Source organism: Heptranchias perlo, chromosome 5, assembly GCF_035084215.1.
Source record: "Heptranchias perlo isolate sHepPer1 chromosome 5, sHepPer1.hap1, whole genome shotgun sequence".
Lineage (NCBI taxonomy): Eukaryota > Metazoa > Chordata > Chondrichthyes > Hexanchiformes > Hexanchidae > Heptranchias > Heptranchias perlo.
This window is the reverse complement of record NC_090329.1, coordinates 102,014,458-102,032,447: the sequence shown is the minus strand read 5'-3', so window position 1 is coordinate 102,032,447 and position 17,990 is coordinate 102,014,458. Positions and strand designations below refer to the sequence as shown.

Here is a 17,990-nt window from a genome sequence, read left to right as displayed (position 1 = left end):
GGACCCTCCATCAGAACTAGAAGATATTGTAGATGAACAGCATTTAAAAAGGAAAACAAGGGGAAAGGCGATAGTCCTGTAAAGTGCTTAAGCGAAAACCAGGAGGTAGTTAAAAGACAGAAATAATGGAGGTATGAGAAAACAGGAGGCATAAGAGAAATCAAATAATAAAAGACATCCATAATAAACAGAGTGTATGTGAATCATTGAAGGATTTGGGAGATAGGTGGATGAAAAGGGAAGCATGAAAAACTGGCAAAGCAGAGCAGGGTCCAGGAGCCTAGTAGAAGAAAAAAAATCAGGTCAACACCAAGGCTAGCTGAGTGATTGCAGCATTTTCTGGGGGGGAGAGGGGTTCAGATTTCCATCATCTGCAATATTTTGGTTTTCATTCATTCCTTCATCAATGTTTGGCGCGCGGGAATCTGGCTCCACTGAAAGACACAGCAGATGTGTCTGCGCATGCGCGCCCGGGCACAATCCCCCCCCCCCCCGCCCCCGCGCCCGTTGCCATAGCAGCAGAGCGCCGGTCCCCCATTTTGTGCGCCGGCTGGTAACCATGGAAATAAGTCCGGCTCAAGCCTTCGCGGCCCTGTGGTCGGATCCGGATCAAGAGAACACCAAACGGTCGAGGCCCAAACCCGAGCGCGGCGGAACGAAGGCCCAGGGTGAGCGAGAGGTGCAGGTGAGCGCCTCGGCCGAGGTGTCGGCGCCGCCGAATCGGGCGCGGGTCTACGTGCTGGTGTCGAGCAGCAAGGAAGCGGTGGCTCAGGCCAAGTGCAGCGTGAACCGGCGGCTGGACTACATCGTGCAGAGCGTCCGCGGACACGGAGTCCGGGTAAGCGGAGCGGGGGCGGGAGGCGCCCGAGGATCGCCAACATTCGTCGTCGCTGATAGTGAGGGATGATTTGGGGGAGGGACCGGACCGGGACCGTTAGGTGTGAGCTTCCTAAGGTCGCAGACCTCCTCACATCACCTGTCTCTGCCTCATAGAATCATAGAAGTTTACAACATGGAAACAGACCCTTCGGCCCAACATGTCCATGTCGCCCAGTTTATACCACTAAGCTAGTCCCAATTTCCTGCACTTGGCCCATATCCCTCGATACCCATCTTCCCCATGTAACTGTCCAAATGCTTTTTAAAAGACAAAATTGTACCCGCCTCTACTACTGCCTCTGGCAGCTCGTTCCAGACACTCACCACCCTTTGAGTGAAAAAATTGCCCCTCTGGACTCTTTTGTATCTCTCCCCTCTCACCTTAAATCTATGACCCCTCGTTATAGACTCCCCTACCTTTGGGAAAAGATTTTGACTATCTACCTTATCTATGCCCCTCATTATTTTATAAACTTCTATAAGATCACCCCTAAACCTCCTACTCTCCAGGGAAAAAAGTCTCAGTCTATCTAACCTCTCCCTATAAGTCAAACCATCAAGTCCCGGTAGCATCCTAGTAAATCTTTTCTGCACTCTTTCTAGTTTAATAATATCCTTTCTATAATAGGGTGACCAGAACTGTGCACAGTATTCCAAGTGTGGCCTTACTAATGTCTTGTATAACTTCAACAAGACATCCCAACTCCTGTATTCAATGTTCTGACCAATGAAACCAAGCATGCCGAATGCCTTCTTCACCACCCTATCCACCTGTGACTCCACTTTCAAGGAGCTATGAACCTGTACTCCTAGATCTCTTTGTTCTATAATTCTCCCCAACGCCCTACCATTAACGGAGTAGGTCCTGGCCCGATTCAATCTACCAAAATGCATCACCTCACATTTATCTAAATTAAACTCCATCTGCCATTCATCGGCCCACTGGCCCAATTTATCAAGATCCCGTTGCAATCCTAGATAACCTTCTTCACTGTCCACAATGCCACCAATCTTGGTGTCATCTGCAAACTTACTAACCATGCCTCCTAAATTCTCATCCAAATCATTAATATAAATAACAAATAACAGCGGACCCAGCACCGATCCCTGAGGCACACCGCTGGTCACAGGCCTCCAGTTTGAAAAACAACCCTCTACAACCACCCTCTGTCTTCTGTCGTCAGTCCAATTTTGTATCCAATTGGCTACCTCACCTTGGATCCCGTGAGATTTAACCTTATGTAACAACCTACCATGCGGTACCTTGTCAAAGGCTTTGCTAAAGTCCATGTAGACCATGTCTACTGCACAGCCCTCATCTATCTTCTTGGTTACCCCTTCAAAAAACTCAATCAAATTCGTGAGACATGATTTTCCTCTCACAAAACCATGCTGACTGTTCCTAATCAGTCCCTGCCTCTCCAAATGCCTGTAGATCCTGTCTCTCAGAATACCCTCTAACAACTTACCCACCACAGATGTCAGGCTCACCGGTCTGTAGTTCCCAGGCTTTTCCTTGCCGCCCTTCTTAAACAAAGGCACAACATTTGCTACCTTCCAATCTTCAGGCACCTCACCTGTAGCTGTCGATGATTCAAATATCTCTGCTAGGGGACCCGCAATTTCCTCCCTAACCTCCCATCATTTGTGAGATGTAAGGAATCTTACAACACCAGGTTATAGTCCAACAGATTTATTTGAAAATCACAAGCTTTAGGAGCTTACCTCCTTCGTCAGGTGAGTGTTGGATTCCTTCAAAGTTACCGCATATATATATGTTCTCTGACTATATATGCGGTAACTTTGAAGGAATCCAACACTCACTTGACGAAGGAGAAAGCCTCCGAAAGCTTGTGATTTTCAAATAAAACTGTTGGGCTATAACCTGGTGTTGTAAGATTCCTTACATTTGTACACCCCAGTCCATCACCGGCATCTCCACATTCATCTGTGAGGGGGGCGATTGGGAGGTGCGCCCTTGGTACTGGTTAATGTTAGGAGTGCGCGCTTCCGGCGGGCAGCTTTGATTTTTTTTTCATAAAGTATATACTTTATTCATAAAATTTGCAGCAAAACATACAATACAGTTGTCATATCACATTCCAAACGTACACAATACAGATTATACAATTTGCAGGTTACATCAAGTACAGTTCAATGAACACATTGTACATAATGACTGGGGTGTCTCATTGCATTACACTCAATACAGATTATTGATTACAGGTTCGATCGCTGGAAGCGAATATTGGCTGCACCCAAATTCCTGATATATATATATATATTCCCAACAGGGAGGGGTGGGCGAGAACTCTGCACTCTTTCGTGGTAGTGCTCTCGCCTCTGAATCAGAAGGTCGTGGGTTCAATTTCTACTCCAGGGACTTCAGCGCATAATCTGGGTTGACGTTTCAGTGCGGTACTGCGTTGTCCGAGGTGCCCTCTTTTGGATGAGGTGTTAAACCGATGCCCCGTCTTCCCTCAGGTGGAAGTAAAAGATCCTGTGGCACTATTTTGAAGAAAAGCAGGGGAGTTCTTAACCCGGTGTCCTGACCAATATTTATCCCTCAACCAACATCACTAAAAAAACAGATTATCTGATGATTATCACATTGCTGTTTGTGGGACCTTGCTGCGTGCAAATTAGCTGCCGCCTTTCCTACATTACAACAGTGACTACATTTCAAAAAAGTACTTAATTGGCTGTAAAGCATTTTGAGACGTCCTAAGGTTGTGAAACGCACTATATAAATGCAAATCTTTCTTTTTTCCCCTTATTACTAATTCTCCTCCCACGGAAAAGAGCTCGGGTTAATACTGTAATTGGGCTAAATTAGCATCCTGAGAGTGAGACACACCAACATCGGTCACATTTGTACCAGTGCGTCTAGTGGCAGCGACGATTTGTGGCCTCCTCGTGGATGCAGGTCGGCTGCGTTATTAATAGTCATCTAGTTAAAAGTGACATAATAATGAACTGTCTATTGACAATGCAGTGAACCTGCATCAATGATGAGATCACGATGACTATTAAAGAGGAGTAAGCATGAAATTATTCATTTTTCTTGAAATCACAACCTGGCAAATAACATTTGTACCAGACAAATCAAGTGGCAAAATAATTTTGTAATGCTGGTTTGAATTTTTCACCACCTAAATTTTTTATTGATAAAAGTAACAAAACAAAACCTTTTTTTAAAAAAGCAATTTTGAATGCTATATTCTTACTCCTAGAATTGTCTGTACAAATTTGTAAATCCCTGGAAAACTCAAAGGTTAAAGTTAGCAATTACAGTATGAGACAACAATCATGGCAAGCAGGATGAGCTGAAAGCACAAGAGGCTAAAAAGTAGAGAACTACTTGGGATAAAGCGGATGAGTGAGTTGGCAGGTTGAGAAGCCAGGAGAGAAAGAGAAACAAGTGAATGAGTAGAAACAGAAAGGAGGAGGAGATTTTTTGTTGCAGACTTCACTGTACCAGTATCTTTAACTTGAGAGACTGAGTTTTTTTCCTGGGGTTTAGCCTAATATTAGTTTTGGTGATATTTACCATCAAGAATGGCTCAAAAACGTAACACAAAATATTTTGTTCCAAAACTTCAGGATTTTGATGCAATAAAAGCAGGTGTGTCCAACTCAACATCTTCCCAAGAGCTGTGGTGGCCATACTTGAATCATGCTCACTCCACTCCACAGTCTCCATATCCCCCAGGGCTCTCCCTGATCTCAGTGCTTTCACAACCCAGTCCCTTCCAGCGCACCTACACTCAGTACTTTAAGACCCAGCCCATTTCATCATGAGCAGCGCCATGAGAAATTCACTAGCTTTATTTAAAAATTTGACTTATTTTTAAATGTATATCACTTAGTAATTGCAAAACCACAAATACAGGATGCACTATTACTTTTGGTCATCATAAATGTCACTACTGATATCTCCCTGATGCTCAGCAGCTGTGGGTATTATTGATACACTGGGGAGATATTTGGCAGGGTGACTTGCAAACCTCTGTCCAAAATCTTGTGTTATTTGTATTTGAAGAAATTGGCTGCATCATACAGACTATTGAGTGTAATGTGGTTAAGATCTTAATTTTAGTTGACTTTTATCCAGTGATCTCAATGTAATGATCTTTTCTCCTCCCGAGAGTTTGTGAAAGCGATTGCCTATTCTGAGTAGGTATTTAGAGTGTGATCCTCGAAATGATGCGTTATATTATTTGCATGAATAATGCTATATAGACTCCACCACATATGTGGACACTGTAATGACAAAATGTAAACTTGCAAGGAACAGTCACAAAAAAGCACTACGTTTCTGATGGTGACATGCTGAAAATTGTGGCTTCTAACAGTTCAACAGTGCCATCAGCAGGTACTTGGTGTTACCACAACTGTCATAATGTGTACAAATCTGTAAAATTGCGATCTGCAATGGTGAAAATGTTAAATTATGAATGTTCCAATACTAATACTGAATCTGTATCAACAACAGTGAAGGTATGGAATTGGTGAGAATAAGAAAATAATAAGATGAACAGATTCTGAGCTACGATGGAGGAGTTAGGAGAGGTGATGAAAAACATGGTTAAAAAGATGGATTTTAGGGATGGAATTCCAGAGATTGGGGCTGAGTTAGCTGGAGGCTGTTCCACTAATGTTGGGGTACAAGGTGTGAATCAGAGGACCGAAGGGTGTGGGAGGGAACAAAAGACTGGAATAGGTTCCAGCGTTAGAGTGGTGTGAGGCTGTGGAACCAATGCAGCTCAGCAAGAATGGAGTAATGGGTGAACAGGACTTAGTGTGAAACAGGATACAGGCGGCTGAATTTTGGACAAGTTGGAGTTTGTGATGGGTAGAGGATGGTAGGCTAGCAAGAGGGCATTAGAGGAATTTTGTCTTTAATATATACATTCTCCACCCCACCCAAAACCATGTGATCTCCTGGACACAGGCAAAAAAACAGATTAAAAATCCAGGCCAATTTGAGGGGGGGGGTGGAATCTGGGAAATTCCTCTCTGAATATTGGGGCAGAAATTGCTCCTGAAATAACAGAGAGCTCAACAGTGCTCTCCGTTGTTAGTGGCGAAATGGAGGAGCAAGTTCTGGCGTTCACACATGCGCAGTGAAACATGGAAATCCGGAACTTGCTCCTCGTGGTTCGCCGGCGAGACGACAGCTCCGAATTAAAGGGACATTGCATGCTGCAATCAGAGAAATCAATGAAAAAGTGCAAACTTGCTTATCTGCCCAGCTGGAAAGTAACTGATTACGCCAACAGATAGGTACACTTAAAAATACAGTTCTAAACTAAGTTTTAACAGCGCGGTAAGTCTTAATGACTGTCAAACAACTAAAAATTAACTTTCAAAAATGTGGAGTCTCATTACTCCTATTTTAATAGTTTTTGGTCATTTAAAACAAAAAAATTTGATTTAAAATGTTGTACCTTTCACTTCCTGGTTTTCATATTCCAAGCTGGCACAAACAGTGAACGCAGCTTGTCAAAAATACTGCGATCTGATTGGTTGAGGGGAGAGATCAATCCTTTCGCTTTTCCCAGGGTCCTAGCTTCACCTGAACTGATACTGGGCTCTTCTCTGCTTCCTATTAGAGGAAGTGGCTGACGAAAAGACCGCACTAAGTTAGTAGGTTAGTTTAACTCTGTGGAGCGGCGAGGAGTGTTGCTTCACCGCTCCGAACGATTTCTACCCCAATAAATAAGAATTTTGCTGCCAATGGGAGTGAGGTGGGGAGGAGACAGGCGATATTATGGAGGTTGAAGTAAGCAGTCTTGCTGATGGATAGGAAGTGGAATTTCAGTCTTATTTCTGGGTCAAAAAGGGTGCCAAGGTTTCACACAGGCCTGATTCAGCCTGAGCGATTGGCCAGGAAGGGCTATTAAGTGAATGGCAAGGGAGTAGAGTTTATTACGGTTGTGAATACAATAGCTTCAGTTGGAAATTTTGACTCATTCACAACAGTACCAAACGGGCAGTCTGACAGTACAGACGTAGATGTGGGATCGAGGGAAGAGGTGGAAAATAGATCTGGGTATCGCCAGCTGACCCCTTGCTGGTCGATAACGTTGCTGAGGGGTAGCATGTAGATGAGAGGGCCAAGGATAAATTGATTATTACTAGAAACCATAATAGTGTATTGTAAAAACTTAGGGGCCCACTTTCATGTGGGCAGTGAGCATCCCATTTCATTATCATTCAGAATGTCAGTTTGTGCTCAACAACCATATTGATTAACATTTCTGTGAACATTTTATGCAACTAAGGGAAAATTAACAGTGAATGCTAACCACGCTTAATTTCTCTGAGCTAGTTCCAGTAATGTTAAACCCATCCAAAGTAAACTTTAACTTTGCTTTAAACGTTTAAAGTGTTTGTTTTGAAACTGAACTTGCTCCCCAGTGGAAAAATAATCCTCATGGTGTGGTACTGGGCCATACAGACCAAGAAGGCCTCAGACTCAATCTCTGCTTAGTGCTGAGTTAACTTTTCTCCACTGGAGTAGCAGTGGAGCACTGCAGTCAACCTCTGAGGGGAGGAGAATCAGCAATAGAAACAAGCTTTGAAGCCCTTGTCCCCAGTAAAATATTTACTCTCTCCTGTTCTGATAATTTCCCATCTTCGCTCCCTCAATCCAAGAGGTGTAGACTTGAGTGTAACTGATTTAGCCACATCAAGCACTAGCAGGCCTCACTCTCCTCTGCCAAAACCGCCCACTACTCCAGGATCACCCTGGACAGCAAAAATAATCACTGGTTGTTTTTCCCCACCGCCAACTGTCTCCTTAAACCCTTCGCTCCTGTCCCCTCCAACAACAAGTGTGAGAAGCTCGTGGACTTTTTTGTTTAAGAATAAGACCATCTGTTCAGCTGCCTCTGCTGGTCCCCCTTTCCTCTTGCCCACCAAGCGAAACCTTCCCCCAGGCAGGCTCAGCCCTGCCCTAGCCCTAATCCCATGTCTTTCTCTAGTTTCTCTCCTGTCTCCCCTCATGCCCTCTCTGAGCTCACCTCATCCATAAGAGCACTTCCTGCTCTCTCGACCCTTATCCCATTAAACTGCTGACACTCAACTTCCCTTCCTGGTTCCCATGCTAGCAGACATTGTAAATGGTTCCCTCTCCTTGGGTACAGTCTCGTCCCTTTCAAAACAGCCGTCGTTACTCCTCTCCTCAGAAAAAACCTCCTTGCAAACTACTTCCCCATCTCCAACTTCCCTTTTGTCTCCAAAGTCCTTTAACATTTTGTCACCTCCCAAATCTGTGCTCATATATTCTGCAATTCCACGTTTGAATTTCTCCAATCCGCTTTCTGCTCTGCCACAGCACTGAAACGGCTCTAATCAATCACAAATAACATCCTCTGTGACTGGTGCACTATCCCTTCTCGACCTCTCCACAGCCTTTGACATGTTTGATCATACCATCCCCCTCCAATACCTCTCCTACATTGCCCAGCTCAGTGAGACTACTCTCACTTGGTTCTAGTCACTTACCCATTTGTAGCCAGAACATGGTTTCTCTTCCCGCACCATTACCTCTGGAGTCTCCCAAAGATCTGTCCTTGGCCTCTTCCTCGTATGCATGCTGTCCCTTGGTGATATCATCTAAAGATATGTGGTCAGCTTCCCAGCTCTACCTCTCCACCACCTCTTTCGACCCCTTCACTGCCTCTGTGCTGTAAGGTTGCTTGTCCGACATCCAGTCTTCGATGAGCTGCAATTTCCTCCACTTAAACGTTGGGAAGACTGAAGCCATTGTCTTTGGCCCCCGTCACATGCTCCATACCTTTGCCACAGTCTCAAGTTGAACCAGACTGTTCGCAACCTCCACATCCTATTAAATGCCAAGCTGAGCTTCCAACCCAGTATCCTCTCCAAAGAGCACCTACTTCCACCTCCGTAATGTTGCCCATCTGCTGCTGAAACTCTCATCCGTGCTTTTGTCACAACCGAGTTGACCTCCCATCCTCCACACTCTTGTCAACCTCAGCTTATCCAAAGCTCTGCTGCTTGTATTCTATTTCACACCATGTCCTGCTGTCCCATCACTCCATTCTTGACTAATCTACATTGGGTTCCCGATGCCTCAACGCCTCCCATTTAAATTCTCAACCTTGTGTTTAAATTCCTTTGTGGTCTTGCCGCTCCCTATCTTTGTAACCTCCTCCAGTCCTACAACCCTATCCCCCATAAATCTCCGTTGCTCTGACTCTGGCTTCTTGTGCATCCCCTCTTCCTTCATCCTGCCTTCAGCTGCCTAAACCCTATACTCTGGAATTCCCTCCCTAAATCCCTCTGCCTCTCCACCTCCATCTGCTCCTTTAAGACCCTCCTTAATGCCAGCTCTTTGACCAAGCCCTCCCAATATTTTCTTCTTTGGCTCAGTGTCCATTTTTGTCTGATTGCACCTTGATGTTTTTCTATGTTAAATGTGCTATATTGTAAGTTGTAGTTGCACCCCATGATGGGTTATCACCCAAGAAGAGGAATGAAAAAAATTGAAGTCTTGTCCTCAGCAGGGCAGGACTCCAGGTGTGTATTTCCCTTGTAGTTGGGGAAAGCACATACCTGGAAAATCCTCGGGTCCAAACTTCCTCCCCCCACTCCACCAGGGGTTCACGTCACAGCTTGGTTTCACTGTTAGCAGAAATTGTGGTTTCTGACATCATGAATCCTGTTCATGCTGAATTGAAATAAATGCCTTCTATTACCCAGAGGATGGTGGGTGTATGGAATTCGTTGCCCAAATTGGTGGTGGAGGCAGGGACCCTCAACTCTTTTAAAAAGTACCTGGACCTGCACCTTAAGTGCTGTAAGCTGCAGGGCTACGGACCGGGTGCTGGAAGGTGGGATTAGAATGGGCACCTGGTTGTTCTTTGAGCTAGCGCGGACACGATGGGCCGAATGGCCCCCTTCTGTGCTGTATCTTTTCTATGGTTCTATTACCCAGCGGGACATAGAGATTGCTGTCTCCTCGCAATAAGGTCTGCTTAGTGGGGCAATGATTTTATTCTCCCCAGGTGTAATCCTACACTACTGCATTTTTCATACTAATACTTCTTTATTAAATACTTGTTTTCAAATGATTTGTTAATGTTCTAGGAGGACAATATTACAGTGACTAAGGATATTCGGCGAGTTGAAAATGCCTATCAGATGGAAGCAGAGGTACTACTCAGTTCTAACCTTTCATAAACTTGAAAGAAAATACTGCATATAGACTATGCCCTTAGCATTAGGTTAATTACATTTTTTACCGTCAGTTTTTGGTTTCATTGAAAAGGAGTGGATGATTGTTGAATGTAATTAATTTAAATCAGTTACAAATGTAATATTGGAAATGTACCATCCTATTAATGTGGGTTTGCCTGAATGCTTTAATCTATGTTTGTGTAAACTTCAGGCCAGTTACTGGAGGTTGTAGCTTTTAATCTGTTTAGGTGGCTACTTTAATTTGTTTTCCAGAAAGTTATGAAGGCTGGCTTTCCTTCCCCCGCCCCCCCCCAGCCACCTAAGAGGCTTGCAGCAATGGTAATGGCTACCAGCTTCCGGCCCTTCTAGCTGCTGACCAAAAAACAGCAGCTGGAGGGCTTCCGTCTACAATGACCATTCAGCTGACTCCTTTTTTTATATAAAAAAAGGACTTACATTTTTAGGTCTTAAGGACTTCCTACTCCCTCCTCAGACCCTCTGGTCTGAAGGGGTTTTGGGAGCAAGCAGTAAGGCCTACTAATTGTGGTCATCCCTTCTCTGGGAAACCCCCACAAGTATGTGGTCAACAGAAAAGGGCAGAGACCTGACATTGTGGGTCTCCCCCTTTTTCCTCCGCTTTGCACCTGGGAAATAAATGTAACCCGTGCACAAAGAAAAAGGAATATTGGCCTCATTATCTCTACATCCACACACCAATAACTAACCAAGAAGAATGGTTGGCAACTTCTCGGCCTCTGGCACTGGGTGCTGTTTTCGTACCAGTCACTAGATGATGCTCAATAGTGACATAGATTGGCAGCCTCTCTGATATGATTTAAAGAGGGAAGTGCCTTATCCAGAAAATCTAGCTGAGATCAAAAGCTAATTTATAGGGAGTTACCAGGGAGAACCCAAGTCCTGTCACTCTGGGACACCTAGTGTATGTGTATCTTTTTATTGGTGTTGGCTGGGGAAAGCAATGTTGGCCAAGTCAGCAGGCGAACTCTGCTCTTCAAATTGTGCCATAGGATCTTGTATGTACGCTTGAGCAAACAGACTTAGTTCAACATAAAGACAGCACCTCTGGCTATGCAACAGTCCCTCAGTACTTCACTGAAGTATCAGCCTAGATTATGTGCTCAAAGTCCTGGAGTGAGGCTTGGAACCACAACCTTCTGACCCGGAGATGACAGTGCTACCAACTGAGCCAAACTTAGCATCTAGTGTTTGTGTAAAGCAGACAGATTTTTTTCCTCCCATCTTTAGGATCTCCATGCACTCTATCTTGAAGAGCGAGTGAGAGACCTTGTCATAGGTCCCTAGTGGTGTTGTTCTGTAACAAGGAAACAGACATGCATGAGAGCAAATTTTACACAAATTTTTACTCCCTCCCTGCAAAGAAACTGTTAGCCTGCACTCCATCATCCATGAATGTTGAGATTTAGTCTTAAACTTGTATTTAAGACAGAGTGTGAGTTTGAGTCCCATCTGCATCTGACATCAAATATTTGCTAAGTCCAAAACCAACCAGGAGACAGGATAGGGGATGGGATTATTTATGGGATATAATTATTTTCCAGGGCCGCCCAATACATTTCCTTTCCCTGTTGTTCTTCTCCTTTTTCTCTCCTCTTATGAAGTCGTTGACCGTCACCAGGAGACAGTTTCCCGGGAGACAGTTGGCTCCCAACATCTTGCCTAATTGGCCCATTCTTGTGTGGAAAGACTGGAGAATCTGGGATTGTTCTCCTTACAGCAGAGAAGGTTAAGGGGAGATTTAATAGAAGGGTTTTGATAGAGTAAACAAGGAGATACTGTTTCCTGTTTGCAATAGGACACAGATTTAAGATAATTGGCAGAAGAACCAGTGGGGAGATGAGGAGAATTTTTTTTACACAGCGACTTGTAATGATCTGGAATGCACTGCCTGAAAGGGTGGTGGAAGTAGATTCAATAGTAACTTTCAAAAGGGAATTGGATAAATACCTGAAAGGGAAAAATTTGCAGGGCTATGGGGAAAGGAACATAGGAACAGGAGTAGGCCATTCAGCCCCTTGAGTCAGCTCCACCATTTGATAAAATCATGGCTGATCTGTGATCTAACTCCATGTACCTGCCTTTGGCCCATATCCCTTAATACCTTTGGTTGGCAAAAAGCTATCTCAGATTTAAAATTAGCAATTGAGCTCGCATCAATTGCCGTTTGCGGAAGAGAGTTCCAAACTTCTACCACCCTTTGTGTGCAGGAGAGTGGGACTAATTGGATAGCTCTTTCAGAGAGCCGGCACAGGCACGATGGGCCGAATGGCCTCCTTCTGTGCTGTAAGATTCTATGATTTATGTTTTACTGATCAAGAAAATTAGTTGAAAATCTTAATAATGTCATAAAACAGAAAAGTAAATGGAAAATATCTTTTATTTAAAAATAGTCTTTTGATGTCTAGTTTACATTAGTAATTTATGGACAGCCCACTCAAAAATTTGAAGACATCCAAATGTGACTCCTACATATGGGAGGGAACCTGATATGTTTCTGCATTTCTTATCTGGTGGGGCAAAAACAGGCATCAACCTGCATAAGCACCCTGTCGGCTAAACTAGCAATAACACTGGCAATTTGTAATTGTGTTCTTCAAAAAGGAATTGGAGAGAGAAAATTAGAAGAACTACTTCTGTTGCAAAGAATTATATTTCTGGTTAATGAATTATCAACCCAGCCAAAGTCCAAAAGTTCTTTGCATTTTTTTCTAAAGGACTTATATGTTTTTCCCTTCCCTAGGTCTGTATTATATTCAGTGACTTTGGCCAGATGGAGAATTTGTGTAACCTGTTAGTCGAGAAACTAGACAGTTCTGTCATCATTGGTTCACCTCAGTTCTACCACACAACCGAAGCTGTGGAAAACATCAGGTAACGTGGTCTACTTTATGCATTATGTTACCCAGGACCAAGACACATTTAATTGTTTTACAAATTGTCCCAAGAAAAGTGTTTTAGATTGTTTCTTGTATTGCTCATTCATTCCTGGAACAGTTCATTTTTCTCTTTGATTTACCACATGCTTTCAGCCTTTTCAGTGTCCAGGAAACTGAAGTTCCTTGTAGATGGGATGATATTACCATTACTTAAGCCTTAATAAAACAAATCCACATAACAGTTATGAGCTTAATTGCGAATTACCATAAACAGACTACATTTTGAATTTGTATATCAACAGGATTGCCGTATAAGTGTATTAGCATGGATGTTTATAAGATGATATATAAGAAAGTGCAGAGTGAAAAAAAGGCCATTCAGTCCATCAAACCATTCCATCCAAAATCCACTGTTTTCTCATGGGTTTCCTCCCCATTACCACTTGTTGATCCATTACTTTAAGGAACTCTAAATTTTCTCCCTTGAAAATAAAAATCAAGCACTGCTATTAATATCTGTTTATCGCTCAACCTCCCCTCCTCGACATATATTGATCCTGTTTTCTTTTAAAAGTGTCAATTGATCCCAAATCAACTATCTTCTCTGGGAGTCTGTTCCACATGTCTGCTATCTGATTGAGTAGTGACAAGCTTTATTGGAGATGGGGTTGGTAAGTATGGTTCCTTTGAGATTGCGTTGGCTTCAAACCGATATGGAACAGTTAACCCTCCGTGGCAGTCTCTAATCCTGCACAAGGCCATTAAATTTATTGACATTGAATTCCACCTGCCATTTTTTCTTGCCAATTCCACCATATTATCAATATCCCTTTGCAGCTTCCTTTCAAAATTATTTACTATGCCTCCTAGTTTAATATTGTCTGTAAATTTGGACAGCACGCCCTACAGCCCTAAATCCAAATTATTGATATACACAGTCAACAAAAGTGATCCCAGAACAGAATCCTATGGAACACTGTTACCCACTTCCAACCACTCTGAGAAACTGCCCCTAACTCTTACTCTCAATTTTCTCCCTTCTAACCTTTTAAATCCCATTTGCTACCCTCCCCCAATTTCATTCCCCTTAATCTTCTCCACTGGTCTGTTTGGACCTTGTCAAAGACTTTGTGAAAGTCCATATACACCACATCCACTGCATTTCCACATCCACTGCATTTCCGCATCCACCACGTCTGTCGCCACTTCAGATTTGTCAAGCATAATCTTCATTTCTGCATATGTAGGTTGTGATATACTGAGGATGTGATAATGTTCAACATAAACACAAGTATTTCTTTCTATTATGCAGTACACTACTAATACAAGTGTCTGCACCACTAACTGGTGTCAATAATAATGATCCCTATCTTCATGTTGATGTCATCTACCATGTACCAACAATTTTATGAGATTAGAAAAGTAATGTGGTTTTATTGGCCAGTAATAACCAAGTAATAAGTTCAGTCAATTCAGTTACTGTAATTAACAAAGTTTTAAAAAGGAGTGCACTGGAACGTCATGATTTATTGTGTCCTCAGACATCATCATCTGTCTAAAAGGCTTTGACCGTCTGGTAACCCTTCCTATGTGCCAATTCGTTTTACCTACCAAATGCAAAATGTCATTTTACACTGTTTACAAAATAATTACTTGTTGGACCACACTGGTGCATGGTAGAGGGAAAAATGGCTTTCTGACTCTGTAATTGCGGGGTAAGCCTTGGGGTTGGGTGGCTAGAAAGGGAATGTTTCAGGTCATGCTGGCTGCTTTGTTTACATCTGGAGGATTAACAGAATCATACTATGTCACAAAGGAAAAAATCAATTTTAATATGGTTTTAATTTTTATCATGCATAGGAATTGTGGAGATATGAAAAGCTTATTGTACAAATTTTTAATAGCATGTGAAGCCTGTTGTTGTACAGTTGGAGAATTTATTGATCCAGAAGCCTTGACAACAGGCAGATAATTAATAAAACTATGGCCATTTACACTGATGCTCCAGAGATTCCACCGATCTCCCACCATAACTTCAGCGGGAAATTCGGAGACCCTCCTACGGAAGTTTGGAGACTTGTGCCTCGATTTTAACTCTAGGTGGGATCGGTGCGTGGAGGGCCAGGGCGAGTGACAAGAATTGAGCTCCCGGGCCTCATTTACATATGCTAGATCGGACTCCTGCTCCAACTCAGCAGGAACTACTGCCCAGCCATCAGGCAGGACCAGATACTCGAGCGGGAAACCAGCGGGAACGGTCCCTGGCACAATCGAAGTCCATCAGAGGACTTCAGGAGGGGAATCCAATCAAGGAAGAGGGGGTAAGCCCAGGGTAAGGGAGGCCTAAGGTTTCCTTGTGCAGCTAAGAGAAGTATTCCTGAGATTAAAAGAAAATTAAAACTTATCTCGCCTGGCCTCTTCTGGCTCTAAAATGTCTTTTAACTAAAAAACACATTGAATAAAATTAAATTACATCAAAGTTTCTTTTTTTTTATAGACGGCAGGCATGTCTTAGAGCTGTTGCTAATTCTCGACGTAAAGCATTTGACGTGTGCCGACTGCTTGGCCAATCCCTGGGCAGACCTTTGATCATCCGGGAAGAAGAAACCAAGGAGAGTGAGGGGCTAGCCTCTGAATCAACACCACCTGACAACACAAGGCCACTGACTCTTCAGCAGCAGATTAGCAACACATCTGTGACTGTTTATTCCAAAGTGTTTGTGACTTTTGAGCTTAAATCGAAAGACAATTTAAAAAGGAATAATTAAGTAAATCCTTATTGAATTTACAAATTGAAGAGTTATACTTTCAAATAAGGAAACAATCTGCATTTCTAAAAGATGCCAATGAATGTTTTAAAATGTGCATAAAATGCAGATTTGGGGAAGGCAATCCCTGTATCTGTATTTAGTGGAGATTTTCTAGAGATGTAAACGCTGTATTTTTTTAATCCGTGATGGTGTTAATTTTTAATATGCTCCTTAATGTAGGTAAAATGGATCCATCAGTCTTATGCAAAACAGCACCTGCTGTTTCTACTTATTCAGCATGATCACCAGTAACCAAAGCAACATGGAACTGACGGCAACTTGAGGCAATCAACGTTAAAAATCTCTGGGAACTAAAAGTTATTCACACAGCTTTTGGTCATATACACAACTTTGAGGCTACATGATATTTTTGTGCATCACATTGTTACCAAATCTTTTTCAGCCATTTCAGTTTCCCATCATTTGATCTCTTAATCTTCATTGCTGTGTTGATACAAAATGGAGAAGAAAACTAAAGTTGATGGTGTAAGTCTGTTTCAAGATGTAAAGCTTGCTGGTGCTATGTGCTAGTGGGTACCACTTGTATCCTTCTGAATGTGGGTTCCCTCATCTCACTGGGCATTTCCGCCTCCAGACATGTGTCAGGTCCCATAAGAGGAACCAGAAACTCCCAGTGACAGGAGACCCTGGCACCACCTCCTCCATTGTCACTGGATTTGTAAGGGGTGGGCGGAGGATCCACCCTTACAAGGCCAATTAGGCCAGGACATGGCATATCCACATCCTGGCCGATTTGCAAGCTATGCCACTGGACACCTGCCAGAGTTATGGTGGGAGTTTGCTGTAATGGCTGAGGAAACTCAACCCCCCTACATTGTTAAAGGAGGAGTGTAGTTTCTAACAATCGCTGTAATATCCAGAGTCCACTGAGTCAGAAGGATAGTGTGTCAGAATAACATATCTCCCTGGTTCACTATTGAGAACCGATACAATTTCAGGACACGACACATTGTACTTTTACAGTTATAATGGGAGAGATGAATAATGACATTGTGTAAAACTGTTTTTATTAATTATGAAAGGCTTTCACATTTTCCAAGAATTCAACACTGCTTTTCTTTAAAGATAGAAACCAAAATGATTAAATCTTTTATAGCAATGCAAATAGTGTTACTTATTCTGGCCCCTCTGTTTGCTACAGTGCTCTATAAATAATGCATTGCACAAGTGCTGTTTAAGTTTTTATTTAAGTTTGAACACCTGGCTTGTTATATAATACTCCACTTGATTATTAAAAATTCTTAGTCACTTGCATACTGCTGCTGTGGCAAATGAAAATATGTATTTTTCCCCTTTTGTTGAAGTCACCCACTCTTGTGGTTTCACAGCTGCTGGCAGCCCTTGAGTACTGCACTCAGGTGGTCAATCTTCATGCATGTGCCTAGGTAGTGATTGTCAGCAGGCTACTCCACCTTACCTTGGAGGGCCTGACACCCAAGAATGTTCTTACCCAATGGGCTAGATTTTGCTTGATTGGGGCATCTCACGGTGTGCTCAGGTAGACTTACAATTGCACATTTAGGTTTTAACAAGTGTGAGCTGATAATGGGCACAGGGAGGGCGACAGGGAATCTGGGACCTTCGTGAATAATGGGACAAACAGTGTATCTCCTTAACCAAAGGATTGAGAAATAAAGAGGAAGGACTGAGCAGGGTGAATTAGATTGGGTGAATTAATCAACGCAGGTACAGAAATAGAAACAGAGGGAAAGAAAGATTGGATTAAGAGAAAAAGCAGACAGGAAAAGTAAGAACATTTTTTAAAAATTTGTCAACCTGAAGAAATGAGACACCACACTTATAATTGTTCACTTGCTGGGCAAGAGAGGTTGGCAATCATTTACAATTATGTCGTTAAAAGAGTACTTGCGCTGTTAATAACTAGACTTAACTTTCCGCGGTGAGTTTAATGGTCAATTAACGTGCAAATGCAGCAACTTCATGTAAATCACAGCGGGGAGTTCCATTGCTACAACCATTAAAATCTAATTGTGTGGCAATTTTCCAGGGTACTTTTACATATCTTAAGTGGGCTTTCCAGCTTCTGGCAGGGATGCTGTCTGGAGGGGCCATGATGATTCACTGCTACAATTGTTTAAACATTTTTTTTGGTAAAAGGACTGAACCTTTGATCTACTGTGCCGTCTCTACAGTG

The 17,990-nt window shown here is 42.8% G+C and overlaps 1 protein-coding gene across 1 annotated transcript; it reads left to right on the top strand.

Moving 5' to 3' along the window:
• The first annotated feature begins 509 nt into the window (after positions 1-509).
• Positions 510-17,115, top strand: irak1bp1 (interleukin-1 receptor-associated kinase 1 binding protein 1). Its single transcript, XM_067984935.1, has 4 exons — positions 510-838; positions 10,000-10,065; positions 12,869-12,999; positions 15,502-17,115. Exons 1-4 carry the CDS (start codon positions 560-562, stop codon positions 15,770-15,772), a joined length of 747 nt encoding a protein of 248 aa, XP_067841036.1. The 5' UTR covers positions 510-559; the 3' UTR covers positions 15,773-17,115.
• The last annotated feature ends 875 nt before the right edge of the window (positions 17,116-17,990 follow it).

Excerpts from the sequence above, each read along its gene's own strand:
- irak1bp1 (XM_067984935.1), top strand. The coding sequence starts at position 560 with ATGGAAATAAGTCCGGCTCAAGCCTTCGCGGCCCTGTGGTCGGATCCG. Across the intron at positions 839-9,999 it reads TCCGCGGACACGGAGTCCGG|GAGGACAATATTACAGTGAC; the intron begins GTAAGCGGAGCG and ends TTAATGTTCTAG. Across the intron at positions 13,000-15,501 it reads GAAGCTGTGGAAAACATCAG|ACGGCAGGCATGTCTTAGAG; the intron begins GTAACGTGGTCT and ends TTTTTTTTATAG.